Source organism: Paramormyrops kingsleyae, chromosome 23 (assembly GCF_048594095.1).
Source record: "Paramormyrops kingsleyae isolate MSU_618 chromosome 23, PKINGS_0.4, whole genome shotgun sequence".
Taxonomy (NCBI): Eukaryota; Metazoa; Chordata; class Actinopteri; order Osteoglossiformes; family Mormyridae; genus Paramormyrops; species Paramormyrops kingsleyae.
The window spans coordinates 4,474,865-4,499,128 of NC_132819.1; the positions used below are offsets into that span (position 1 = coordinate 4,474,865).

The window sequence follows — 24,264 nt, forward strand, 5'->3', positions numbered from 1 at the left end:
TATCAGAATGAGAGAAGAAAGGAATTTTGTGGTGGCTGCTCTCAGATAAAAATTACAGGACAGGGATTGGCTGACGAGCATGCGTGTGTGTACGTGTGTATGCATGCGTGTGTTTTTGTGTGTGTGTGTTTGTGTCCCTCGTTTGTGGATCCTCTTTGGGATCTCGTCTTTGTGAAGCATTGTGGTTAGGTTACTATTAAATATCCATGAATACACTGACTTCTAAAAATTTTATATAAAAAAACCTGATGATCTTCAACATCAGAGCATCACTGCAGCCGTGAGTGTGAGTGCTTGTGAACGCATGTGTGCAAAGGGTCAGAGGTTCACCTAATACAGTTTTATGATTGATTTAACAGTGCCTTCAACAAAAGGTAATTTGTTACCACGGTAATTCAGGTGTATTACTGTTGTCAGAGAACGTAAAACTACCGATGCAGAAAAGCGTGGCTTAATTTAAAGGTGTAGCGCGCTTTGAGTCGTCACGAGAGCTGAGCTGTGTTTCGTCTGTTCTGCTCAGTGGCTCTTAATAACCGCCTCTTAATGGGTTCTAACCCCGGCCATCGTGAGCTTTACTGCCGCCTGGCTATTTTCACACCAGCTATGGTCTGTACACAAGTTCCCTTCTCTGGCCTCAGGCTGCACTGACGCTGCACATGGCCGGGAGAGACATACGGGTCACGCCGAGGAGGTGCTGGGGTCGCGCCCCGTTTGGACCCCGGGACGGGGCAGGGTCAGCAGCAAGGGCAGCGATTTCAGGCTGGAGGAAAGTCACCGTCTCTACGTCCTCCATCTCGGCTGGGGAGTCAGCTGCTGCATTTGAGAGGGGGGGGGGCACCAGGTAAGGCCCGGGGTGGGGGGGGGGGGTATCATTCACGGTGCAGCTGGCTCAGAGGGGGGAGGGGTGGGATTGGTCAGGCCGCTCCGCAGATTCGCCCTTTTTCCAAACACTTTCGGCGACAATTAACCAGCTGGACCGCAATTGAAAACTTTAACCTGGGATTAGCTGGCCTAATGCCCCTCCCGTCAATGATGTTAATTAGTGCTAATTAGCAGGCACCTTGATCGGGGGGGGGGGGGGGGCATAGCAACATGGCTTTTAAAATGCTGACCAATCTCTTCACCTCCACCTTACCCTCGACTTCCGGCTGGTGACAGTGACCCCGTGTTTGTGCTCCTCTCCTTGTCAGAGGCGGTCTGCCCTCGTCACAATGCCTCCCATTCACTGGCCTGGTCCTTGCTGCAATTGAGGGGTCAACCATTTTGGAGGTTGATCCCCCCCCCCCCCCCCGGCTTTGCCTCCATTCAGCCTCCTCCCCCCGTCCCCTGATCTGCTGCTGTTGTCGGCCTCGGATGCTGGCTTTCTTGGGGAGCCCGTGGCTGCAGTCACCTGCCCAGGCGTCCGACACCTTGAGGAGCCTCAGCCCTGGACGCTGGCTTCTGCCGCCTCTGCTTCCCTCCTATCTTCTCCTGTAATTTACTCCCCAGCAGGGATGTCATGGGGCCTGCTTGACCAGGCTCTTTTTGCTCTTTAGTCAACACCTGGTATCACTTTATTAACTCCCCCCCCCCCCCCCCCCAACATCCAAGTCAGCCCCCACTTATGCCGGGAACACTGTGGCTATTGAGGTTTGGGCTCCCCCCGCCCCTGCCCTCCGACCCGGACGCTGACTCAGTCTTTGAAGAGGAACGTGACGCCCTCACATTGGAGCTCCGACGATTACCACGGCAGCACCCCCCTGCCCCTCCCATCCAGTGACCTTTGACCCACCCACTCACACCACTCCCGCCTCTCATTGGTCCGCAGAGGACAAACGTGGGAGAGAGGGAGAGAGTGGGGAACCGGGGAGAGCACTGAAAGGTCAGATGATGGCCACAGATTTTATTAGGACAGGGCTGTGGGTGGTGTCTGTGATGGGGGTTAGGGTGAAGCAGGGGGTGAGGAAGAGTGGGAGGAGGGAAATGGGTTTAAGACCACCGTCTGAGGTTTTACTGCTTAGAATTTGGCCTTTTTTTTTGTGCTCGACAAGTTAAGCAGTCAGTGTTGAGCTAATCTGAACACGGCGTTGAAAGCAATGCAGATGACGCAGAGCCACAGAGAGCCAACGGGGGTACGAGCTTTTCCCAGCATGCTTTGGGCCGTTCACCTGTCCTTCATGGGAGCAGCTGACCTGAATTCAGATGCCGTGGTGATATTCCCTAATTCTCTGCATTAACTCTCAGTCTGCAGTTAAGATCGATCTAGTTTGTTGCCAGCGTGAAATATTGAAGAAACGGATGATGCTGCAAGTTGCCATAGAAATGACCATTTACGCTCTTCAGGATCTGCCTAGATCTGTCTTTGATTAAATCCTAAAAAACAACCCAGAGCAAGTAAATATAGCAAAATATTTCCCTCAAAGCGTATCGTTTAATGTCTTTTTAATCATCATTTAATCACTAAACATGCAGCACAAGCCTCTCAAATATTTTAATTGCACCCCCCTGCATTAATCAGCAAATGAGCGATTATTGGCAATTTAAAATTTTCCTGCCTCTGGCTCCCGACCACATTTTCATCTGCAAGGGTCCTGGGCTGTTCTCTTCAGAGTGGAATGTGTTTTGACCTTTGACCTGGTTCAGCTGTCAGGTCCCAGCATGCTCCGTCCAGGGTGCAGAGTGTTGTCTTTTACCCTCGGCCTGATCGCAGGGTCGCGTGGAACAGCATCCATTCCTGTTACCATTTGCTGCTGTCATCTGCTGGCATCTTAGTGCCCTGGCTATATATTTCACCGGTGTATGTGTACCTTAAGCCGCACAGTAAGCAGTTATGGGGAAACCAGGCATATAGACAAGGCAGCACACAGTGATACTTCCTCTTCTCTGACCCCGTGGCTGCGTTCTCTGTCGCGGTGATTAATGACACAATCACTTGCTGATTTTTGAGTTTTGCGGAATCTGGCTTTTTGTCCCTTATTTCCTCTTGCCGCTTGAATCGAAGCCAGAGTCGTATTTCAGCCATAATTTTTGAATTTGTTTGTTTAATTTTGGCTTGTTGTTACTGGCAGAAGCGTCCTGGTGTGGAAATGTCGGTGTCAGGGATCCTTCCTGGAGTTTCTGTGAAGACACAGGATTGTGATGAAATTGAAAAACATTTCCATGACTATCTAAAGGTCCACCTCGATGAAAGTCAGGTCACTCAATCCCATTAGTTGAGGGAGGTATTGTGTTTTTCCCAGAAATGTTTATTTTCAGGGTTTGGCCGCAAAGGCTCGACCGTTTTGAGATTCCTGTGCAGGTTTCCACACTGAAGTCGTGCTTCACTTCAGCTACTCTTCGCAAACATGCATGACGCGTCAGGAAACGCGTCCAACGACCGAGAAAGCACCTGAAAGCCGAGGCTTCTGGAATATTCTCTCCCCCCGAGCCCAACCCCCACTGCCTGTTTTTAGGGCTGAACCATTTGGGCATGGCAGTGAGTTATGGACCTTGTTGGGGGGGGGGGGGGCTGCGTGCATTTAGGGGAGGATATGCACACTTGTGGGTGGCAAAGCGGCCTTCGACAAACAGTTCAGCGAAGACACCCACCTACCCCACTCTGGGGTGTGTCGGGCAGCACATGGGGACACCCCCGGGGGCTGCTCATGATGTCAGTGCCGTTCCCGAGGTTTTCATGACTGGGAGATTTATGGCACGGTCACCCAACTGGGGGGGAGCCGAACGGCTGTAAACGGCGCTTCAAACGGGTCGGGTAGCTCCAGAGGAGCTCTGTACACGGCCTTGTAAGCCCATTGGTCACAGACTCGGGGGCCGATTTTCCAGGTCAGATGGACTCCCATCGTAACGAAGAACCGTATTTATTTAAGACAAATGTTTTTCTCATCTGCTGCCGTAATGGGATGCATCTGACATGCCTCGTGTGAAACTCCCGGCGGGAAACGTTATCGTCTGTGCGGTGGCCCTGATCACTTTTTTTTTTTTTTTGCATAATGACCGTAAAAATGGTGCCTCAGTCTATACCCAGGTTGCAAATCTAAAAGTAGGGGGCTATTAAAGTGCTTAAAGAGCCAACCAGTAAAAGGAGCCGCAGACAAACTGGTGTGAAGCCGACGTGACCTCATCTGGCTCACTGTTTGCTTAGGAACCAGTTTAATGCGAGGGTGAAATGTGAAGGTGTAATGGGGCACACATGTTGAGCGTGAAAAAAAAACCCCGAACGCAGGAGAATACGTAAATAGCAGCGAGAATGACCTCCGACCTCCCAGTTATGGCCGTTTACAAACCACCTCCCAAACTGGTCGCCTTTGACTGCCAACCCCCGCCCCCTCCCTCCTTTGGGCATCTCTTTAGGCACCCAGCATTCCTGGAGAGGCTGAACAGAAGCCCTTGTTATGGAGCAAGTCCAGCTGACCCCTGGTTTTGGGTCCAGGGTTCAAAGGTCACGGCCCTCCGTCCAACTTCAGAGCCATGTCAGGTGATGCTGGCTGCATAGCATTCCCTATATGACGCTGAAAAGGACCCACTGTTCGCTTGCATGTGTGCATGGAGTGAGTGTGTTGCTCAAATAAAGTCCCCGTGTGTGGCATTGTCAGTCAATGTTTAATATACCTCAGAAAAACAAATCCGCTATCTGTTTTCAGGGTCCATCTGCTATAAGCTACTAAGTTTAAAGGATTTCATCAATCAGTCCGGCGTGTTTGTTAATGCTCTATGATTCATGTTAAGAGTTCCCTCGTGGGCCCCTTGGTGCACAGTAGAAACATCAGCATTAGGTACAGAAGGTCAGGCTGCTTCATGTGAATGAAAGTGCAAACGAGTTTTTCATTGTTTTTCATTGTTAAGTGCTTAGCCAGAACTGTAGCTAAAAATGATTATGTTATTGGCATTAAAATGCTGCTGTCCTTAACCTCGATTTTTCATCTAGTTTCAGTGTGACAAATGTGTCTTTGATTGTTTTCGTGGTCTAAGTGCAAGTCAGGAAGGCCATAGTGCTATTTATTCAAAAATTAAAAAAAAAACCCTTGAAAAACTAAAATAATTAATGGCGGTGCATGTGACCCCCCTCATCACAAATAAATAAACAACTAAATAAAGGGGAAGGACACTTGGGGGGGGGAAGGATCTGAGGCTGGGAGGGTCAGAACAGGAACAGATTCATCACGCGCAGAGACGTCAAGCCTCGTCAACGTTACTCGCTATTCCTTGTTAACCCCAATTTGCAGACGGAAATGGCGCGGTAACCTGCCCGGGAACCGCGAGGGCGTAGGACAGAGAGGCCTGGTGCTGGACAGCGGAGTCCATCGCCGTCGCCGCTGCGTGTTGGTTAACGACACAGATCTTGCCACCCGCTGCAGAAGGACGTCTGCGGTAGGACGTCTGCGGTAGGACGTCTGCGGAAGGACGTCTGCGGAAGGACGTCTGCGGAAGGACGTCTGCGGTAGGACGTCTGCGGAAGGACGTCTGCGGAAGGACGTCTGCGGTAGGACGTCTGCGGAAGGACGTCTGCGGAAGGACGTCTGCGGTAGGACGTCTGCGGAAGGACGTCTGCGGAAGGACGTCTGCGGAAGGACGTCTGCGGAAGTGGCTAATAAGAAGCATCAGGTGCAGCTGGCAGCGTCCGTCTTGCTAGTGGGCGTTTGGACCCTTGGCTGTGCTGAACTTCAAGTCTTGCTTTAAGTACAAAACGCTGTATGGGCAGACTGTCCAAGACTTGGTCCCTGAGTCCCCCACCAGGGACGCTGGCAGAGGGGCTGCCCTCTAAAATAAGCCGTGATCAGTCCTAGGAATCGCACTGTGGCTTTGCGGAGCTCCTGATGTCACAGCCTCCATAAATCCTCCTGCGAGACGGTGACCTCCCGGTCCCCCAACAGTGCACCCCTTACCCCCAGCCCCGACCCCTGTCTCCACCCCCCGCCCTGCCAGTTGCTCTGGTCAGCTGTCACAAGGCGCACAGAGGCGTCCATCTTCGCTGTCGTTTTCCTTATCAGTTCATTCTCTCACGTCTCTGCCTCTAGAGGCCACACAGGGGCCGCTACGGGTTTCTTTTACATCTTCTTCCATTTCACCATGTTATTCGGCCCACCTCCCTCCCCCAAAATTTAAAATATTGTATCTTTTGTTACCTCTCCTGACCCTGCAGCCACCCTGCCTATTGCAGTGCCAGTATCACATGTTGTGTCACAGTGACTTTTTGAGCAATCGACCAGAATGCGTGGCCTTATTTTACGGTTACACTGCATTTGTGACTCATGGGGTCAGTGCCCACTCCGCCCTTCCAAATCTGAACCTGGCTGAACTGCATTCTGCCCCCCCTTCCAGTCCCCCCCCTCAGGCTTTGGAGACCATCACAGTAGTCTTTACCACTCATTAGAGCCTTCTAAATGTCCCAGCTGGGGTCATGCGGGGCTGATGTTAATCCTCTAGGTCAGTGTATCACAACCCGGTCCTTGGGGACCCCTCAGTCAGTCCATGTTTTTGCTCCCTCCCAGCTCCCAGTAAGGAGCAAAAATTGAGCCTGTCTGGCACGGAGCTGGGAGGGAGCAAAAACACGGACTGACTGAGGTTCACGAGGACCGGGTTGGGAAACACTGCTCTAGGTGACACAACAACGCAGCTACAATCCACGCATCAGAAGGCTCAGGAGAAGCTTTCACAGTCCCTCTACTTTACTTAACTCCCGATGTGGTTCAGGTAAAATTAACCATGTATGCAAGAGAGTAAGCTATTATTAATGTACCCCTTACTTCTAAGACACGACCCCCCTTATACTATAATACACTAATACTGGATGTTCTAATAAGGATAAAATAAGAAGGGAAAAGGGGTGAAAGTGATGGAGAAGAGGACCTGGGTGAGGACCGCTGAGAGCAGAGGTCCCTGAAATGGAGTTTTGGGAAACAGCAGCACTGTGCCGGACTTGTCCGTATGCAGTGAAAGCATGTGCACTAAAGCGTGAGCGAGTTCAGGCAGAAAAACCCGCTGTTGGTTAAGTGAGAGTTTCTGCTGTTTCTTGCTGCTTGCTATCTGAACTCGACATCAGCTGACAGCAGCCACTTCAGCTCCCCGTTCGTTGTGTATAAAGCTCTTTCTGGGACTTCCTCTCTGTACAGATTTTTTTTTTTTACTTTTTTAAAAACCCACAATGTCCGCAAACTTCCTCAAGTGTGTTGGGGTAAGAGTGGCAAGAATTTAACCTCTCGGCCCAGATTGTGAAACGTGACAGGCATCCTGCATGCTGTTCTGCTTGGGCTAAGAGGCTCAGAAACCCAAACTCTTCATTTCATGTTTACATGACCATGTTAAAAAGAAGAAAAATATCCAAATGATTGTAAGCTTTTTCACATTAAAACTCTCCTATAATTTCCACATCCTGTCATCCTGTTCAGCTGGGATTTACGCAGGTGTGTAGGGCTTAGCGAGCTAAGCCTCTGTGCCTGTGATCAGAAGGTTGCTGGTTTGAGCCCCCACCTCAGGGGAGCAGTCACATGTCCATGACTCCATGAGCAAGGCCCTTAACCCCCAGCTCCAAGGGCTCTGCATGTTAACTGACCCCTGCACTGTTACCAGTGAGATATGGAGAGCTATGTGGGATAGGTGAAGAGTAGAATTCCAATGTACCTGCAAATGGCAAATAAAGGATTTATCATTGGGGGGGGTCCCAGCATCATGTCCCAGAAGACGAGGCCACGGGCCGGATGCACTATTGTGCACACTGGACAACAACACCTGGGTGATGTCACCAAGGACATCTCAGGCAGTGCTTGAGTACATCTGACCCGACTCTGAGAGTAACTCAGACCACCTGGTCAGCAGGGGAACGCGCCTGCATGCAGCTCCCCCAGCACGCCCAGTTACTGCAGTCTGAGGCTGGCCGGCTCACCAGCACGTTCCCCAGTCGAGCGACTGGTGCAGTAAAGGATCACCACCCTAACCTTTACCCATCGTCACCCTCCTGCAGCTACACAAGCCGCACGTTCTAATCACATAGAACCCACATAGATTTTATCTCCTCCCTCCACTGTAGGTCACTTTGGATAAAAGTCACAGGTGAGTAAAAGTTAGTTCACAGTATGTTTGCGTAGCTTAGCCTAGAGCTACCAATCCTGATTAAACACTGGCTGGTTAAATTATGTAACATTGTAGCGTATATTATAAATATTTTTATTATTGCACATTTTCACCCTTAATGTTTCATAGATTCATTTATTTTTTTCCAGTCTAATTCAGCTTCTTGTTGGCAGACACAGGTGTTTTTAGGTGGATATTTATTGGGTGAAGGGGCTTTTAATTTTAGCAATCACTGTTTAGAGTTTCCACTGTTACTCAGTAAAGGTAGAGCCCCAGCCCAAGACTTATTCTGATGACCAGAACATGCATTCTTATACATGGACAACTATAAGACTATGCATGTAATCTTTAATCATCGTGGCTCTACAATTAAACTGGAATGAACGTGCTTATTAAGAGGAGACCTTTCTTTTATGTTTCCAGATAGAGTTACTCTTAATTACCCTGCCCTTGTCTGAAGAATGCAATTGGTCAGCCTTCTGTGGCCCGAGGGATGTTCTAATAGTGAGTCAACGAGGCTAATTGAAATGGGCTTGGAAAACAGGTAGGGTTACATGTGACAACAATTACCGAGAGCAAAAGGCCATTCGTTTCGCCTGCAGCACGACCCGTGTTTCTTCTAAGTGCGCTCTCTTCCTCTTCTTTTACTTACCTTTTTGGGGAGCAAATTCTATCCCTGGGTTTCGTGTTGTGTCCCCCTTCTCTGCTTGCATCCTGTTATGTGTATAAGCAAAACGCATCGAGTACAATGGGCACGAATTCCTTGCGAATACGGAGGGGCCCCGAACTCTGTACATTCTTCTTTCTAATTCAGCAGATCTGATGCGGTATTTCCCCAGGGTAGGGGAGCTAACTCGAAAGGCACACAGCAACATCCTGCACAACGCAAACCTGAGAGTCCCATATTTAAATCACGCATTTAATAAATCAGTTTGGCTCCTGCTGCGCGAACAATGACAGCAATGAAGCAGTCGTACAAGTTTCATTAACTGGAACGTTATATAAAATTACGGTTTTATTTTGCGCACCGTGACGAAATCTTTACCCCCAACAGACATCGAGGCGTACAGCTCACTGCCCGCTTTTTAAATCTAGATTAAAACCCCGCGAATTAGCGACCGGCCTTAAATTCTTTTTAAGGACTTAATGGGATTTCCACTCCTGGAAGTTTATGGACCTTATGGCAGAGCGCAGATGGGGAGCAAACGGCAGGAGGAAAAAAATGACTTAATATAAGTTTCAACTAATTGTTTGTTATGAAACTATAAATTTGGCAGATATATAAATGTTCACATTTAAAAGCAAACGCTATATATTTCTTTCTACAATTAACATGATATTTTATGGGTAGACTATTTTTAAGATCATATATTTCATATATTTTCTAATGCATTGTAATTATTTCGTTGTGCCGTATTTAATATTTTCGTTGAAAAGAAAGTGTGTGTGTGTGTGTGTGTGTACTGCAGGCATATTCCGTCAATTTGCAATGGGCGGGAGTTTTACTAACATTTAAAAATGTTAGAGTCTGATACATTTTATGTACATTAATGTTAAGTTGCGTTATTTGGTGTATTTAAAAATGTCTTTAACCTCCGAAGGCAAAACAAATGTTTAATCAATTGCATTGATTGTGTGATGAAATATAACGTCTCATATAGAAAACGTTTGACCATTTGCAAACAAACTGAAGCTCTTCTGACAAAAAAATATTGTAATTAAACTGAATTTCTAGACAACAGTGTCTTTACACGGAAATGAAAGCTAGATGAAGTTAAATGGAAATAATCAAGAATTTATTTTAACGAGGCTGAATTTACTTTTGACATTAACCTGAAAGCATATTTTGCCCTGGAGGGGTCCGAATTTCATTGCCGACACTGAGAAAGTTTATTTTATAGTCTAATGTGATTGATCTCATTATAAGTGACGTTATATAGGCTACCTCGCTTATTGTTTTTCTTCCATGAGAATTCTGGATTATTATTGAACAGATGTAAGGAAGATATATAAATTTCACCGTGCGTTACCTTTGTCCACGTTATTACATGACATTCACATTATCAAACATTACACCGTTACACTCGTCATCAAAATAGTCTACAGTGGTTAAGAGCAGCAACCATAACTTTCAATGTAGTACTCCGACTAACGTCCAGTTCTAAAAATTCTAAAATGTCCTTTTTCGTACTATAAGTGTGACGTTTAATATCCCGAAGTGAATCACTCTTCTCCATGTTTCCCCGAATGATTAACACATTTCGATATGGCTAATATATATATTTGTATATTAATGTATTTGCGCTGGGGTGTGATGGCATTTGTTTTTTCAGGGAGTAAGGTTTAAAAACTGCTGTGTATTGATTTAAAAGTAACGAAATATAACATTAAACAAACGACGACGAACTCTAAAATGGTCAAATCACAGATTGAACATGTTTTGTATGTGTGTATTTGGAAGCCATTCTTCGGATGGTTTTTCATTTTTACAGTACTTTTTAGTTCTATTAATTAAATCAATTTCGCTAAAAGAATACTCGTTACGTTTATAATATACATTTATAATGTACATAATATATCTTTATATTTTCCAAGAAATGCCAAAAGATTTATTTAATCAGCACATATAATAGCCTACACAACACCCTGCAGTTATACATTGCAAATTGACTCGTGTGCATATATTGAAGCAATATGCAAGTCTTCGAACAAGAAATTCTGTGTGGAAAAAAACACTATTTTTGCAAATGGTAACATAGGCCTACCTAACGTCAATATGTTTTGATGTTGATGAGTCTTATTATTTTACCAGCAGGAAATCTCACCTACATTATATATGCCCCGTCCAGTGGAAATTGCGTTTTTTAACCAAAAAAGTACATTTCACTAGTGGTCCTCCATAAGTTAACTCGTAACTTGTCAACAGTCACTGGATCTATGATGTGCACGCAAGGGCACTGACAAGCAACCCTATTGGATGTAACCGCGCCCTTGTCTTATTCTGACCAATGGGAGTCGCCGTAATGTAAGCAACCCGGGGAATTGAGTAAAGAGAGCATATCCTTAAATGGTATTTCTGTCCTAATAAGGTACAAGTCCTGTAGAGCACGACCTCACTGGACTGTTTAGTGTCACTTTCAAGAGATTCGTAATTATGTGTTTCTGAGATGGGACTGACATCCAACGGATAAACATCGTACGGCTCTATCGGGGTGTGATGCTGGAGGTGGTGGCTGTATAACTTTAGAATTTTTACCGATGCGTGGATGTTTTTATAAGCATTTCGTTTTCTGATTAGACTTAGTCTTTAAATCGGTATTTCGCGACGCATATAATTGCATGCTGATCCGCCGGTATAAACGTAACTGTGGTCAGTATATGTAAAAATTTAATATATTCTTTTTGGTTGTATGCCTGTCTTAAAACATAGGCTTTAGCGTTCGCAACTTTCGCAGGCCGAGGAAAATGTGCGATGTTTCGATGTTTATTTTGAAGCCGGAGGCTGCATTCTTCGGTAACCTCTGAAACTGGCTTTTGGGAACTGAAGTTTGATGAAGTAGTCTATCGCCGACGCCTTGCCTTTAACCGAGAATATGTGGACTATATTCAGGGCGATCTGAACTGTGGCAAAGTGCAAACGGCAAAAAAAAAGTCAACGTGTTTCTGCTTGTTTGTGGGATTCTCTCAGATACCACCTCTCACCTTTAATCTCAACAGCTCGTGACTGAAGTTAAAAATACAAATTTAAAGTGCGGTTTGTAAATATTTTAAGGGGATTCCGCTTCTGGATGAAGAGAGAAAGGCTTTCTACCCGGCATTATCACGTATCGTCCGGAAGGAGCTTTATCTTCCTGCGCTACAGCAAGACACGACTTATTGCATCTCTCGCCTAAGACAAACTGCTGCTAGGTAGCATGGCAATGGTAGTAAACCCGTGGCAAGAGAACATTTCGGCTGATCCCGGGTCACAGCTGCAGATCTGCAGCCAGGAGCCGGGTGGGACACCGGGAACACCCTCCGGTTCCACCTCGGGGAATGATGTCCTTTCTGGGGAGAAAATTCCTAACGTGGACTGCATGGTTTGCGGAGACAAGTCGAGCGGGAAGCACTACGGTCAGTTTACCTGCGAAGGGTGCAAGAGCTTCTTCAAGCGCTCCGTGCGGCGGAATCTGAGTTACACTTGTCGGGGAAACCGCGACTGCCCCATCGATCAGCACCATCGGAATCAATGCCAGTATTGCCGCTTGAAGAAGTGTCTAAAAGTCGGGATGAGAAGAGAGGGTAAGTCATTGTCGCGTTAGATCCAATTTATTTCAGGTATCCGGTGAGGATTTTCAAGGAAAAAGGAGTTTAACCCTCCGGCAGTTTAATTGGCCGTGCATTAAAACAATGAAAAGTTAATTAAGAAGTATTGTCTTTTTTGAGGGGGAAAAGGGACACGAAAATAGCTCGACGCTAATTGCATCTGAAATGCGCCTCTTGCCGGATCTGTCCGATTCATAAGTGCACCGTCATTGTGCTCATCCTGGAAAGGGGACCTTTGTGTTCCCCTTAATGATGCTGTTTGCTCCCCGACACCCCTGCTCGCCGCCGCAGCAGTGCGCTGCATTTACTGTATTGTGCATGATTAAGAACGGGTCAAGTAGTGTAAAAGAAAGACAAGGACAAAGTGTAAGCAGAACACTGCGACTATTCAGTCCCATCGTGTTTAATCAGTCTGTTTGTGTCAATTTTAACACAAGGCTTCAAAATGCCTCATTTAGTGATTTCATATGGACATGTTTGTAAATATTTTTTGATGAAGAGCAAAACTTTTTGAGAAATTACAATTCGTCACTGGCATCTTTATTTGCGGTAATAGAGAAGCGAGACTTTCTTTCGCGTAAATAGAAGTTTATGAACTGTGCGCGTGACCTACCAGAAAAAGTTGCAATTTAAATCTAAGGCCGAATATTTTTGCTTCACTTACGGCGCAACACGAGGCAGTACGGACCTGATATTTGCATAATAATGTGATTTTGGAGTTTGTGTTTACTCAAAAGCGGCAAACTAGCAAAATTGTTAAAGCCTGCAACTAATAGTGACAGAAGATGTACTTCTGTTGTGCAGATTTCCTCATATGTAATTATTTTACTAGAGACAAACCAGTGTTTATATAGATTACAATGTGTGTCGATGTCTGTTTCAGTTGGGAGAAGATTATGAATGACTGACAATCATTGCACATTATAGATTTGGTATTCCTTTCAGCTTTTGGCTAAAAAAGGGTGCATGACATGCTCGGAAGGGAAAGTTCCTGAAAATGCAGTCTGGCATTTTTATGCTACACACTTCAGATTAAGTCAAAGAACGCTTTATTGTAAGAAGTTTCACTATGAAGTATCCTTCAGTTTAAAAATTGCTTCGTCGCACCAAATCAGCAGAAAAAGGCGACAGTTCGTGCTTCCGCAGTCGTGTGAAGGTCTTTCTCGTTGTGCGGACAAGCTTAGCGAGCCGCTTATTGCCTGGGAGATGCGGAGCGCAGCGCTACATAATCTAATTGTGTTAGATTGCGTTTACAGTTGTGAGCGTGCTATGTGTAAACAGCTCAGCCTGAATTAAAAACTCGGGAAAACGCTTAACGCATGTGGGATCCTTACTCCGAAACAGACCTTGCTTAGTGGCTCTAAATAAACACATTTATTAAATTATTATGAGTCTGTGATCAAAAGAGGAGTTAGCTTTTGTCGTGCACCTGTTTAATGCAAAAGAAACTCAGTTTGCAGTGCCTGTATATGGTTGCAAGTTTTAAACACCAAATAATGTTTTGCTTTCTGCAGTAAACACTAAAGTCCGAGGATATGTACATAAATTGCAGAACTTTGTACTCAAATTTGGCTTTAGATGGCGTTTGAAATGCTGTATATTAATGAACTATACATCCAAATGTAAAATGATTGGTTAGATGAAAACATGATTTGCTGAAGAATTTTTTTTTTTAGATTGTATATATTTAATAATACAAGATGTAGGCTTGGATCTGTTTATAAACCAAAAGTACTGAAAAATGTGTTTAGATATTAAACCAGAAATACCACCAGAAAACTGCACCAGTGATGTAACGCAGGTCTCCGGTTGCATTAAAATGTATAGCAACATCCTTGCTTAGCCATTAAAAGGCATTGAATGCATCCCGATTCAGCCTCACGCTTCCCCTTCAGCTGTGCGCTTATGCGTAAGTCCCGTCCTCTCTGCGATGCCAGGAGGGTCACCTGACTTAACGAAGCTCCCCGGAAGATGCTTTGTGTGTCACAAGGACACAGCACTTTTTTTGTGTGTGTGACTAACTGACAGGCCAGGATTCCTCTCCGGTCTGTGCTACAGCCAATCCCAACACAATATCCATTGTCGGCCGTTGACCCCGGAGGGCAACTTAACTTAAATCACTCTTTACAGTTACTTTAGGGGTGATCTTTGGGATTTTAAGGGACACAAAGGACCGCAGTCAAGATGCAGAGTTTAAAGAGATCTATTGGTGATGTGTTCGCAGTTACAGGCGACATTAGGGTTCTCCAGGAGTCCGGAGCAAGTTTCAACTCCAGCATTATTTTCAAGAAAACTGTCTTTCTGTTGTTTCAAAGGATTTGAATCCACTGCGAACTGAAACAGCCGACTCAGGTCACAGTTCATTTTGGATATCAAGGCAATGCACTTAGTCCCAGATAACTGTGAGCAAAATGTTCCTCTACTCATTAAATATTGTGAATAATTTTAGAAAAGCTTCTCTGCTGTCTCATAATGTTATTTGAAGCTCCAGATGAATATAGATCCAGTGATGACATCAAGTAAGACTGTATTCCTGGATTGTGGGGACAGTAGTGCCATAGCACATACTTTGTGAAGTAATATGGGGGGGGTAGCATTTTGTGGAGATTAATATTAATGAAGTCCAGTTCATTAAAGAGGATGGTTTACGATGATCTAGATGTCAGTAAGGGCCACGCAGTGCTTTGTGTTCGCTATGCAGCATATGTGCTGAATTCACAGAACAAACATTCAGCAAAGGGGCTTGGCTTTTAACCCTGAAATCGCAGAAGACTGAAGGAGATTCATGCTTTATTTCAACTGCTGAAAGGCTTCCGAAACGTCTAAACAAACTGCCCGGTTCACGCTCTCCCAGCTGGGGAGATTCACTTTGTTTATGTTTCCTTGTATTTGTCATTTGACCTTCTGCATTGTTGACACCTCTTCCCATCCCCCAGTGTAGTGGTGACCAGTGGGGGGGAAAGTGCATCAGTGTCTGTGCTTCTGAGGTTTTTTCTTTTTTAAGTCAGTTATTTTGACCATTTTTTGATCACGAGGCTGACCTGCTCAGTAGCTGGTCCATGTGACCATCGACAGGTGGACCTGTGGGTCACGCTGCACCGCGGCACCGAGGCGCCGTGACAACGAGGCGCCGTGACAACGAGGCTGTGCTCTCCAGCATCCCATTTTCCAAGCAGGTGCCTTAAAGTATCAGTAGCCAAGAGCGAAACAAAAGGGGCCAACAATGTGAGATGACAGTGATTGTGTTTGGTGGGCAGGGCAGTTCTGTGAAAGCACTCCGGGAGAGAATGTGCCGCTTCGCTGCTGCTGGGTCGCGGTTTTGCTTGCGAATTGTCAATCAGCACCGGGGAGGCTTGCAATAAGCAGACTGACCGTGTAAAATATCACCTTCACCAGCGGTTTACAGAAGTGTCAATATATTGCAAGATTTTAGTCAGCGTCAAAATGATTATTTATTAGGTCCATTTATTGTAAAGGTTGCCGCTGTCTTTATCTGCAGAGAATGACTGTGATTAATGAATCCATTCAGCAGCTGTGTTTTCTGATACACAGGGTACAAAAATGGAGGTCTGTGTCTCTCTAGGGTTGCTGTTCACATGGACAAACTACACACCGCCGCTCGTGTTTGGTTCTGGGTCAGAGTCTATGGACAAATCACGTCCATTTCCTGCTTGTGAGACAAGTGAACAGGTCAGCTCCTTGGAATGTGACCGATTCCTGGGGAGGGCAGCTTGTGGGGCCCATAGGGGTTTGTATGCGTTCCGGCCGCCTGCTCTGCACTTGCCTTGTACTGTAAGCTGTATGGCGAGTCGGTCAGGAGAGTCAGGCTCCTAATTGGTTGACCCCCTCAGGCTTGCCAGTGTTCATTGGCTCATACAGGTCCTGAATACCTCGCTACTGCAGACGCCTCACTTGGGTGGGGCCTCGGCCGACCCCAACAGCCTCTTAATGACGTTTCATCCATCTCAGCCCAGCTTACACACACGCATTCCTGACAGGGTGAACCTCTGCTGTGGGGCTTCTGGGTGGGGTGGGGGAGTCAGCAGTGCCGCTGGCTGCAGCTTTATCCTCATTGCAGGAGTTGCGATGAGCTGTAGGCTCTGTGGTTATTTGCTAATGACCTCCATCTGAGAATCCGAGAGAAACAGTGATGTTGTCCCGTGGAATCCATCCTGAACCCTGGGCCTGGTGGGATCCTCACTGCCATGATCCCCACAGTACCTGTTCCCACGCTTACCAAGCCGCCAGGTCTGTTTCTGCAGTCAGACCATCACTGCCCCCCCCCCCCCCCCAGCTGTCCTTATATCCAGCAAACAATGTTATTAACTAAAATGTAATGAGCTTTACCCTTATGCTGTCTTACGCCCCTCCATGGAGGAACACAAAAATGCGCCTGTAATGGTCTCCATTCAGTTGGATTCAACCGCAATGTAATTTGCAGCTAAATTTGCTTCGACTGGGAAGATCAGACACGAAATTGATTTTCCATGTCTGAAGATGAATGAGAACATCTTGGTGCTTTGGGGGTGGGGGGTTGTCACCAGTTTTCTCAGCACTACGTATCTCTGTTGGGGTGGGGGCTATGGGGCAGTGGTCGCCACTATGCACTAGCTGGATTATCACTGGGTAACTTAAACCCAGGAAGTAAACCAGCACAGTCGCTAAAGGAATCCTTGGTCTCCCTGTTTTATTTTTATTTTTTTTAACAATTTAAGTGCTGCAGATTCTTTATACTGCAGGCAATACCAGAGAATTTGTGTAAATAACTAGGTTATATGGTGACCAGATAATCCCTGTTAGGGAGGACACTATGAGCTACTTCAGATTTTACAAACTACTATAAAATTGAAAAGCTCCTGTGCTTGATTACATAGTTCAGTTCTTCTTATGCTTTGACTGGTTTGTTTTCTTGATTGAAAGACTCATCCAGCTGTTTCACATTAACATTAGTGACACGTGCATGATTATAGGAGACTGACCAATCAGCACACAGCTGAAGTCAGTGAAATAGCACTGAACTCATTGCTAAAGTGAAATAGTTTACAATTCCTGTCCTAGCTCAAAGTGTCTTCCCTGACATGGATTATCTGGTCACCCTGCTATGTCACCTTATAAATAATTTGCATGATTACTGTGCACAATAGTTACACAATAATTAGTAGTAAGAGAAGAATATTCTGGAATATACTCTCTGAATGTGGATACAGGGAGCAGTCCTGTACTGAAGGTGGTACATTTTGTCAGTAGTTATAGTTTTCTTTGCCTTTAACACAAAAGTGATGTGGTTGCGAAAGACCCTGCCTGTGTGCAGAAGGTCATGCTTGATATTTTTGAGATCACATGCTTGTGACAGTATTTGATCATGTATTGAGTCTGCACATCTTCCATGCTAATAATGCTGAAGTGGCGCTTATTGCCAGTCGTTTGCTTGGCTGTTTCATAGCTGTAAGTTTGTGTGGTATTTTTAGGTAGAAAAAGTGATCACACCTTCTAGTAAAATTAGCCACTACTGTAGTAAAAAAAACAATCCCTTCCCTCAGCCCCCCACCTTCAGCAGTCCATAATTAGCCTGTATGGTTTGGCCCCTTTTGGGCTTGTCAGTTATAAGCCATTTTTATCCTCATGCCCCCCCCCCCACTCCGGGGCCTCGCTCTGCATTGCTCCACGTCTTCTAGTATTTGTCGGCCACATTTTGGTTTCACAGGGGGCGCCCTTGAGTTACATTCTCTTCATCCTGTACATGGGGTTTGAGAGAGAGATGCTCCTGAATGTCTTGAGGAAGCCCATTCATTCTGAAACTCCATCTCTCAGAACGGACACACAATGGAATGTCTACCGGTTGCATGCTTTGCCGTTTGGTTTTCACGAGGCGCCAGATTGGTGCTGTACGTGCCAATCAGCGGGAGCTTTTCCAGCCAACCAATGGCGGTAGCCCCTGCTACATCGCATACCTACGGTTCAGGTATTACCTGCTTTAGGCTTCTGACTGTCGCTCTCATTAAGCGAATGAGCTCACAGCGGGACTGTCAGCATGTCAGGGAGACGGCTTCACAAGGATCGCGGTTCTGCAAAAACAGTCCCTGCGGCTTGATGGTGACAAAGATTACAAGCTGAGAATTACATGCTGACTGTTTCTGTGCTTAAATAGGGCGTGCAAGGTGATGATGGAAAACATTATTATCACGTAAGGAAATGTCTAATCTACTCTTTCTACTTTGAAAATTTCAAGACACTAATAAAAGTATTAGTTACCTTTGAAACTGGGCTATTTTTTATAAAGAGCTAATATTTTTGTAAATATTTCATTCAAAATATGGTTCATTTTAATCTAAAAAATCTGCCAAGTATTTTAGCTCTGCACCTGTGTATGATATCCTTACAATGTGTAATGTAATGTTTGGTAAACATATGAGGAGATATACAGGGCCAGTCAAAAGTTTGGACACGCCAGGCCGCCTTCAAAGGAGGGTCATAGAGTGTCGCATCACATGACCCGGCCACCTCACCTCAACGCAGTTGAAACGGTTTTGGAGGAGTTTCAGCAGAGAGTGAAGGAAAAGCATCCCAGGAGGCCACCTCATGAAACTGGTGTAGAGGAGAAAGTAGGGGCAGCCAGTCCCTGGAGCAACTGGGGATAAGGGCCTTGCTCTAGGGCTCTAGTGGTGGGATCACTCTGCCGACCAAGGGATTTGAACCGGCAACCTTCTGAGTCCCAGTGCACAGAGTCCTCCCCCAGTAAATTCATTTTTTTGCTTAATACTTTTTTTGGCCAGTGCATAATTTCATATTATGTTAGTCTCTTTATAGTTATTATAAAATGCATAGAATAGTACCAATAAACCTCTTTGTATGGCATTATATATATATATATATATACATATACACACACACACACACAATTATTTTTCAATAAACAATTGTTGTCCTTCAGGCATATTTATTTGATATATAACTGGGATAATTTATAGAGTCAGAGTCAGAGTAGTACTAATGCTGTATTTTCTAATATGAAGTAATACATTTATCCATGTTATTACTGAAAGTCATGCATCTTTTTTTAATTAGCTGCACTCTTTGGGAGTCTCTCACTGTGGCTGTGAGTTTGCTAAAGTTTCTCAGCCACCGCCGTGTGCTTAAGTGTCATTTACTTCAGAGGTGCAATGATGCTGCTGAAATCTCACAAGATCATAGCTGGGATTGTGACTAATGCTTATGGACCCTTTCGGCGGCAGTGATGTCACACACACAGTGGCTCGGCAGTAAACATGACAGAGGGAGAAGCAGGCTGGTCTTTATAGACCACTTTCCACTGAGATAAAGGGTTAAATGAAAGCTGGAGGTCTGCCAGCCCAAAATCAATAATCAGTCCGCATAATATGGCCAATAGCCAATACCAATTTGTCTGATTATGGGCTATGGATGTCTGACTACTTTGACCCTTTAAGCTATGCAGAACTGCAAGGCCAGCATAAACACATTGTATAATGCATTACTTGGGTTTCATAGTTTAAGAATGAGTAGTTAATTTGCTGGAATTTAAAGTTTTTAATATTTCCCACTTCTCTGTCCTTGTCATTCCCCAGCTGTCCAGCGGGGGCGCATGTCCAACACCCAGTCCAGCCCTGGTCAGTACTTGGCCAATGGCAGTGAGCCCTACAACAGTCAGCCCTACTTATCAGGCTTCATCTCGCTGCTGCTGAGGGCCGAGCCTTACCCCACGTCACGGTACGGCGCCCAGTGCATGCAGTCCAACAACCTGATGGGCATCGAGAACATCTGCGAGTTGGCGGCCCGGCTGCTCTTCAGCGCTGTGGAGTGGGCCAAGAACATCCCCTTCTTCCCAGACCTTCAGCTCATGGACCAGGTGGGGCCTGTCAATACGATTCATGCATTAATTCTGTAAACATCTGTTTCACTATAAACTACTGGAGCAAACTCAATGACGGTCGATATTGGCGTTTGTAACATATGGCACCCCCCTCTGTCCCTAGGTGGCACTGCTGCGCATGTCTTGGAGTGAGCTCTTCGTGCTGAATGCCGCCCAGTGCTCTATGCCTTTGCATGTGGCGCCCCTGCTGGCGGCCGCCGGCCTGCACGCCTCGCCCATGTCCGCCGAACGCGTGGTGGCCTTCATGGACCACATCCGGGTCTTCCAGGAGCAGGTGGAGAAGTTGAAGGCGCTGCAGGTGGACACGGCCGAATACTCCTGCCTCAAGTGTATCGTGCTGTTCACCTCAGGTCAGTACCCTGGTAATTGGGTGTCAGCCAATTACACAAGAACGAAAGAAGGGCTGTTGTTATCTCTACTATGTCTCAAATCAAGTATAATGACAAGCGTTTGACCTCCAAAGAATTGACTCTGTTGGTCCTACACAAGTGAGATTTCCGAAGGCAACAGCTTAAAAAGAGTCATATTTCTGAGCTTGTAACGGTCCCTGTTCTTTGTCCGCAGATGCTATGGGCCTTTCGGACGTGGCTCACGTGGAGAGCGTCCAGGAGAAGTCCCAGTGTGCCCTGGAGGAGTACGTGCGCAACCAATACCCCGGGCAGCCTAACCGCTTCGGCCGGCTGCTCCTTCGGCTGCCGTCGCTGCGCATCGTCTCCTCGCCGGTCATCGAGCAGCTCTTCTTTGTGCGTCTCGTAGGGAAGACGCCCATCGAGACACTGCTGCGTGACATGCTGCTGTCTGGCTCCAGCTACAACTGGCCCTATGTGCCCGTACAGAGGGACCGGCCGCTGTCCCTCCACTACAACGAGAACGGACCTTGACCTCCCCCCGTGTCGCCACACCCTGCCTCGCTCAGGGACCCAGCCCTCTGGACACATCACATATTTCATTCTACAGCACTGCTTGATCATTATGAGGTCATGTCTCCTATGAAGATGTGTGACTTACTGATGAAACCTCCACTTAGACTGTTGGGAACTGCAGTTGCCATGGCGCCGCCGTGAGACTCGGGACACTTTGATTTATACCAAACATTCTGTTTCTGATCCCGCCAGGCAGTTCCAGAACCTCACATCCAGTGCCTAGTTCGCTGCAACGTCATGGAAAACTCATGATAATAAGTCGGATGGTCACCAGAACCAGCGAATGAAACTGGTCCATATTTTGGCTCAAGCGGAGTCGGGTTATTGTGTGAGGGTGTCCAAAACTCAAAAGCCAAACTAAACACTTAGTGCTGGCTGTGTAGGACTATATCTTGGGCGAAAGGCCTAAATTAATATCTAATTAATGAAATTAAAGGACCTATTTTTTTGTTTTGCCCCAATAAGTGTGACCAGTGCCATGTGCAGTGTGACAGGCCCGAATTATTATAATTTGGGAAAAATCAAAAAGTCATGGTGGACAGCTCATGGAGGGTGAAGGTGACCGTAAACGGTTCTGAGCATCTGTGGTGCAACTACTCACCCTCTAGTACAGCGTTGGTGGACCTGGCAGAGGGCTGGTAAAGTTAGCTGGCCTCCAGAGCCTGGTGGCTAGGCAGGGTTTGCCTCTTGTAGGGTAGGTGTCCATTTTTGTGTTGTTCTCAGTGAATCAAAGTATGCAAATGGGGGTGGGGTGGGGGTGGGGGATGGACTTCTGTTGTGACGCATGGAAGTATCATGAGGAGAAGTGGAAAGGTTGGTAAGTGGAATCGTAAGCCATTTGGACGGTAGATAGGACTCTCTCTTTTACTGCTCTTAGTTTGAGGAATGTTTCTAGTAGACATTGTGTTTCTTCTCTTTAATGCTATATGAGGACTGATGCATTGAATAATAAAAAATAAAAAAAAATCGGTGGATCCATGAATAAAAATGGGTGACTATCCGAATGCCCTGTCATTGTTTTGTTTGGACTGTGACTTTTTGGTCTTGCTCCGCTAAAGATTTGCCTCTAGAAAAAAGGCACTTCTTACTTACTTCTTGCTTACATTGACTCCATAGCGCCTCTTTCTCCTACGTTCTCTCTAATGCTGGTCGGTACGGCGTCGGAGTCAGGTGGTCAGTTGCGGTCGGCTCTGCCACAGGCGTTGATGAGGTCTGTGATTGGCCAGTGGACTATCTGGCTGCGAGCTGGGAGGGAGCAAAAACGTGGACCGTCTGTGGGTCTTGGAGAATCGGGTTGGGAAACACTGGCTTAGAAGATAGTAACAATGCTTCAGTGGCTTTCATACTTATATCAAAATCAGATTAAGAATACTGCTCGAGGGTGTAACAGTGATAACCCAGCTCCAACCAGCCCTCCTGGGTCACACACTCTGTAATAAGTACTCTTCCTGATGTTTGTAACACTGGATACTAACCACATTGAGAATGTGATGACTGTAACCCCCCAGCCATAATGTATGTATGGGAGTGTCTTCCTGTCTGCTGTGGAATACTGGGTCCACATTATTATATGGAATATGGCTTCAATCTTCTACTTTTTTTCCCATCTATTTCTGGAATGTAAAGCAAGAAAAGACCTTTTTGTTATCACACTCCTTACATGGAAAATAGATTTTCCAAGCATATTAGTTTCTTACAGAAGTGGCTGAGATGTACAACAGAGCTTGCATCTGAAAGTAATACCAAATGTATGGAGCTGATGCTTCATATTCAGAACAGTTGCATAGCTCTTTAATTATATGGACCCTTTGGCTGTGGTGTAAGAGTTCTTTTTTGGGCAGCATGCAGATTTGGGCAAGTTGAAGAGTGAAGTTCAAATCTAGGCCTCCCTGAAGTGTCAATGACCTTCAGTGCACTGAAGCCACCTGTGGGTGAATGACCGACGTCTTCTACACCTAGAATATCACATCAAGAATCACAGTAGAGGAGTTCAATATGTTTATAACCATAACATGTTTGTTGTTCAGCTGAGTTCAATTTAGACTTCTGCAGATGCTCTCTTCTTTGCTAGTCTGATTCCATTAATATTGTAGAGATGATGTAAACGGGAAGGGGGCCTGTTCTATCTTGAATGTCTGCAACAGCGACTCTCTGGTTCCCTCTAGAGGTTTCATTCAATGTCAGTCTAAATCAATGATCAATAATCAAGGCATCAAGCTGGACTGTCATGCGCCTGTTGGTCAGACTCGGTGTAGCTCCATCTGGGTGCACAGGCAGCCGCGGGCAGTCTGCTGGAGGCCTGGGGGGCCCCAGTCCAACAGCCACCCTCCATACCGGGGGGGGTGCATTCTGACTGACGTCAAGCTTGAAGCTGACCCTTAGGGTAGGAATGTGCTCTGTGAGGGGCTCCCCCTCTGCCATGAGGGCTGAGGGAATCCCCTTTTTGTTGTGCTTGATTCTCATTATCCACTTATTTAAGACAATTTTGTTCATTTCGCATGATCAGTAGAACAAGCCTGGAAGAGGGATGAAAGGCATCCAGAGGGACACTTATCCTAGCCACACGTATCATTTACACCAGTGTTTGTCAACTGATGGGTCGCAGCTGAAAAGTGGGTCGAGAGGGTGTGGTTTAAAAAAAATTACCCTCCCCCCACCCGCTTGCCGTCTTTCACAGCCACCCCCCCTACCTTCTAGCTGTCCGCTCGGCAAATTTGCAACATGCTATTCTGACCAAGGAATAATCTGGATCCTGATCCTGGACCAGCTGAGAACCACAGATCTTATGTTTCAATGGGTGCGTTAATAAAAATAATTTCAATATATATGTAAAAAGTGTTTATTTTGGGGGTGCCATGGTGGTACAGTGGTTAGTACTGTTACCTCATACCTCTTGAGCCAGGGTTTGAGTCTCCCCCATGGCTCCTTTTGTGTGGAGTTTGCATACTCTCCCAGTACTGTCAGTTTCCCCCCACGGCCCAAAAATATGCTGAGGTTAATTGAGATTACTAAGTGGTGTGTGAGTGTGAGTGTGTGTGTCTGTGCCCTGTGATGGACTGACACCATGTTCTGGGATGTTCCCTGCCTTGTAACCCTGAATAG

The 24,264-nt window shown here is 46.1% G+C and overlaps 1 protein-coding gene across 1 annotated transcript; it reads left to right on the top strand.

The window, feature by feature from the left end:
• Window positions 1-11,123: 11,123 nt before the first annotated feature.
• nr2f5 (nuclear receptor subfamily 2, group F, member 5) lies at window positions 11,124-21,899 on the top strand. The gene is made up of 4 exons (XM_023830428.2): window positions 11,124-12,327; window positions 19,935-20,215; window positions 20,343-20,589; window positions 20,804-21,899. The coding sequence occupies exons 1-4, from the start codon at window positions 11,961-11,963 to the stop codon at window positions 21,118-21,120; spliced, it is 1,212 nt and encodes a 403-aa protein (XP_023686196.1). The 5' UTR covers window positions 11,124-11,960; the 3' UTR covers window positions 21,121-21,899.
• Window positions 21,900-24,264: the final 2,365 nt, after the last annotated feature.

Excerpts from the sequence above, each read along its gene's own strand:
- nr2f5 (XM_023830428.2), top strand. The coding sequence starts at position 11,961 with ATGGCAATGGTAGTAAACCCGTGGCAAGAGAACATTTCGGCTGATCCC. Across the intron at positions 20,216-20,342 it reads ACCTTCAGCTCATGGACCAG|GTGGCACTGCTGCGCATGTC; the intron begins GTGGGGCCTGTC and ends CTCTGTCCCTAG. Across the intron at positions 20,590-20,803 it reads TATCGTGCTGTTCACCTCAG|ATGCTATGGGCCTTTCGGAC; the intron begins GTCAGTACCCTG and ends CTTTGTCCGCAG.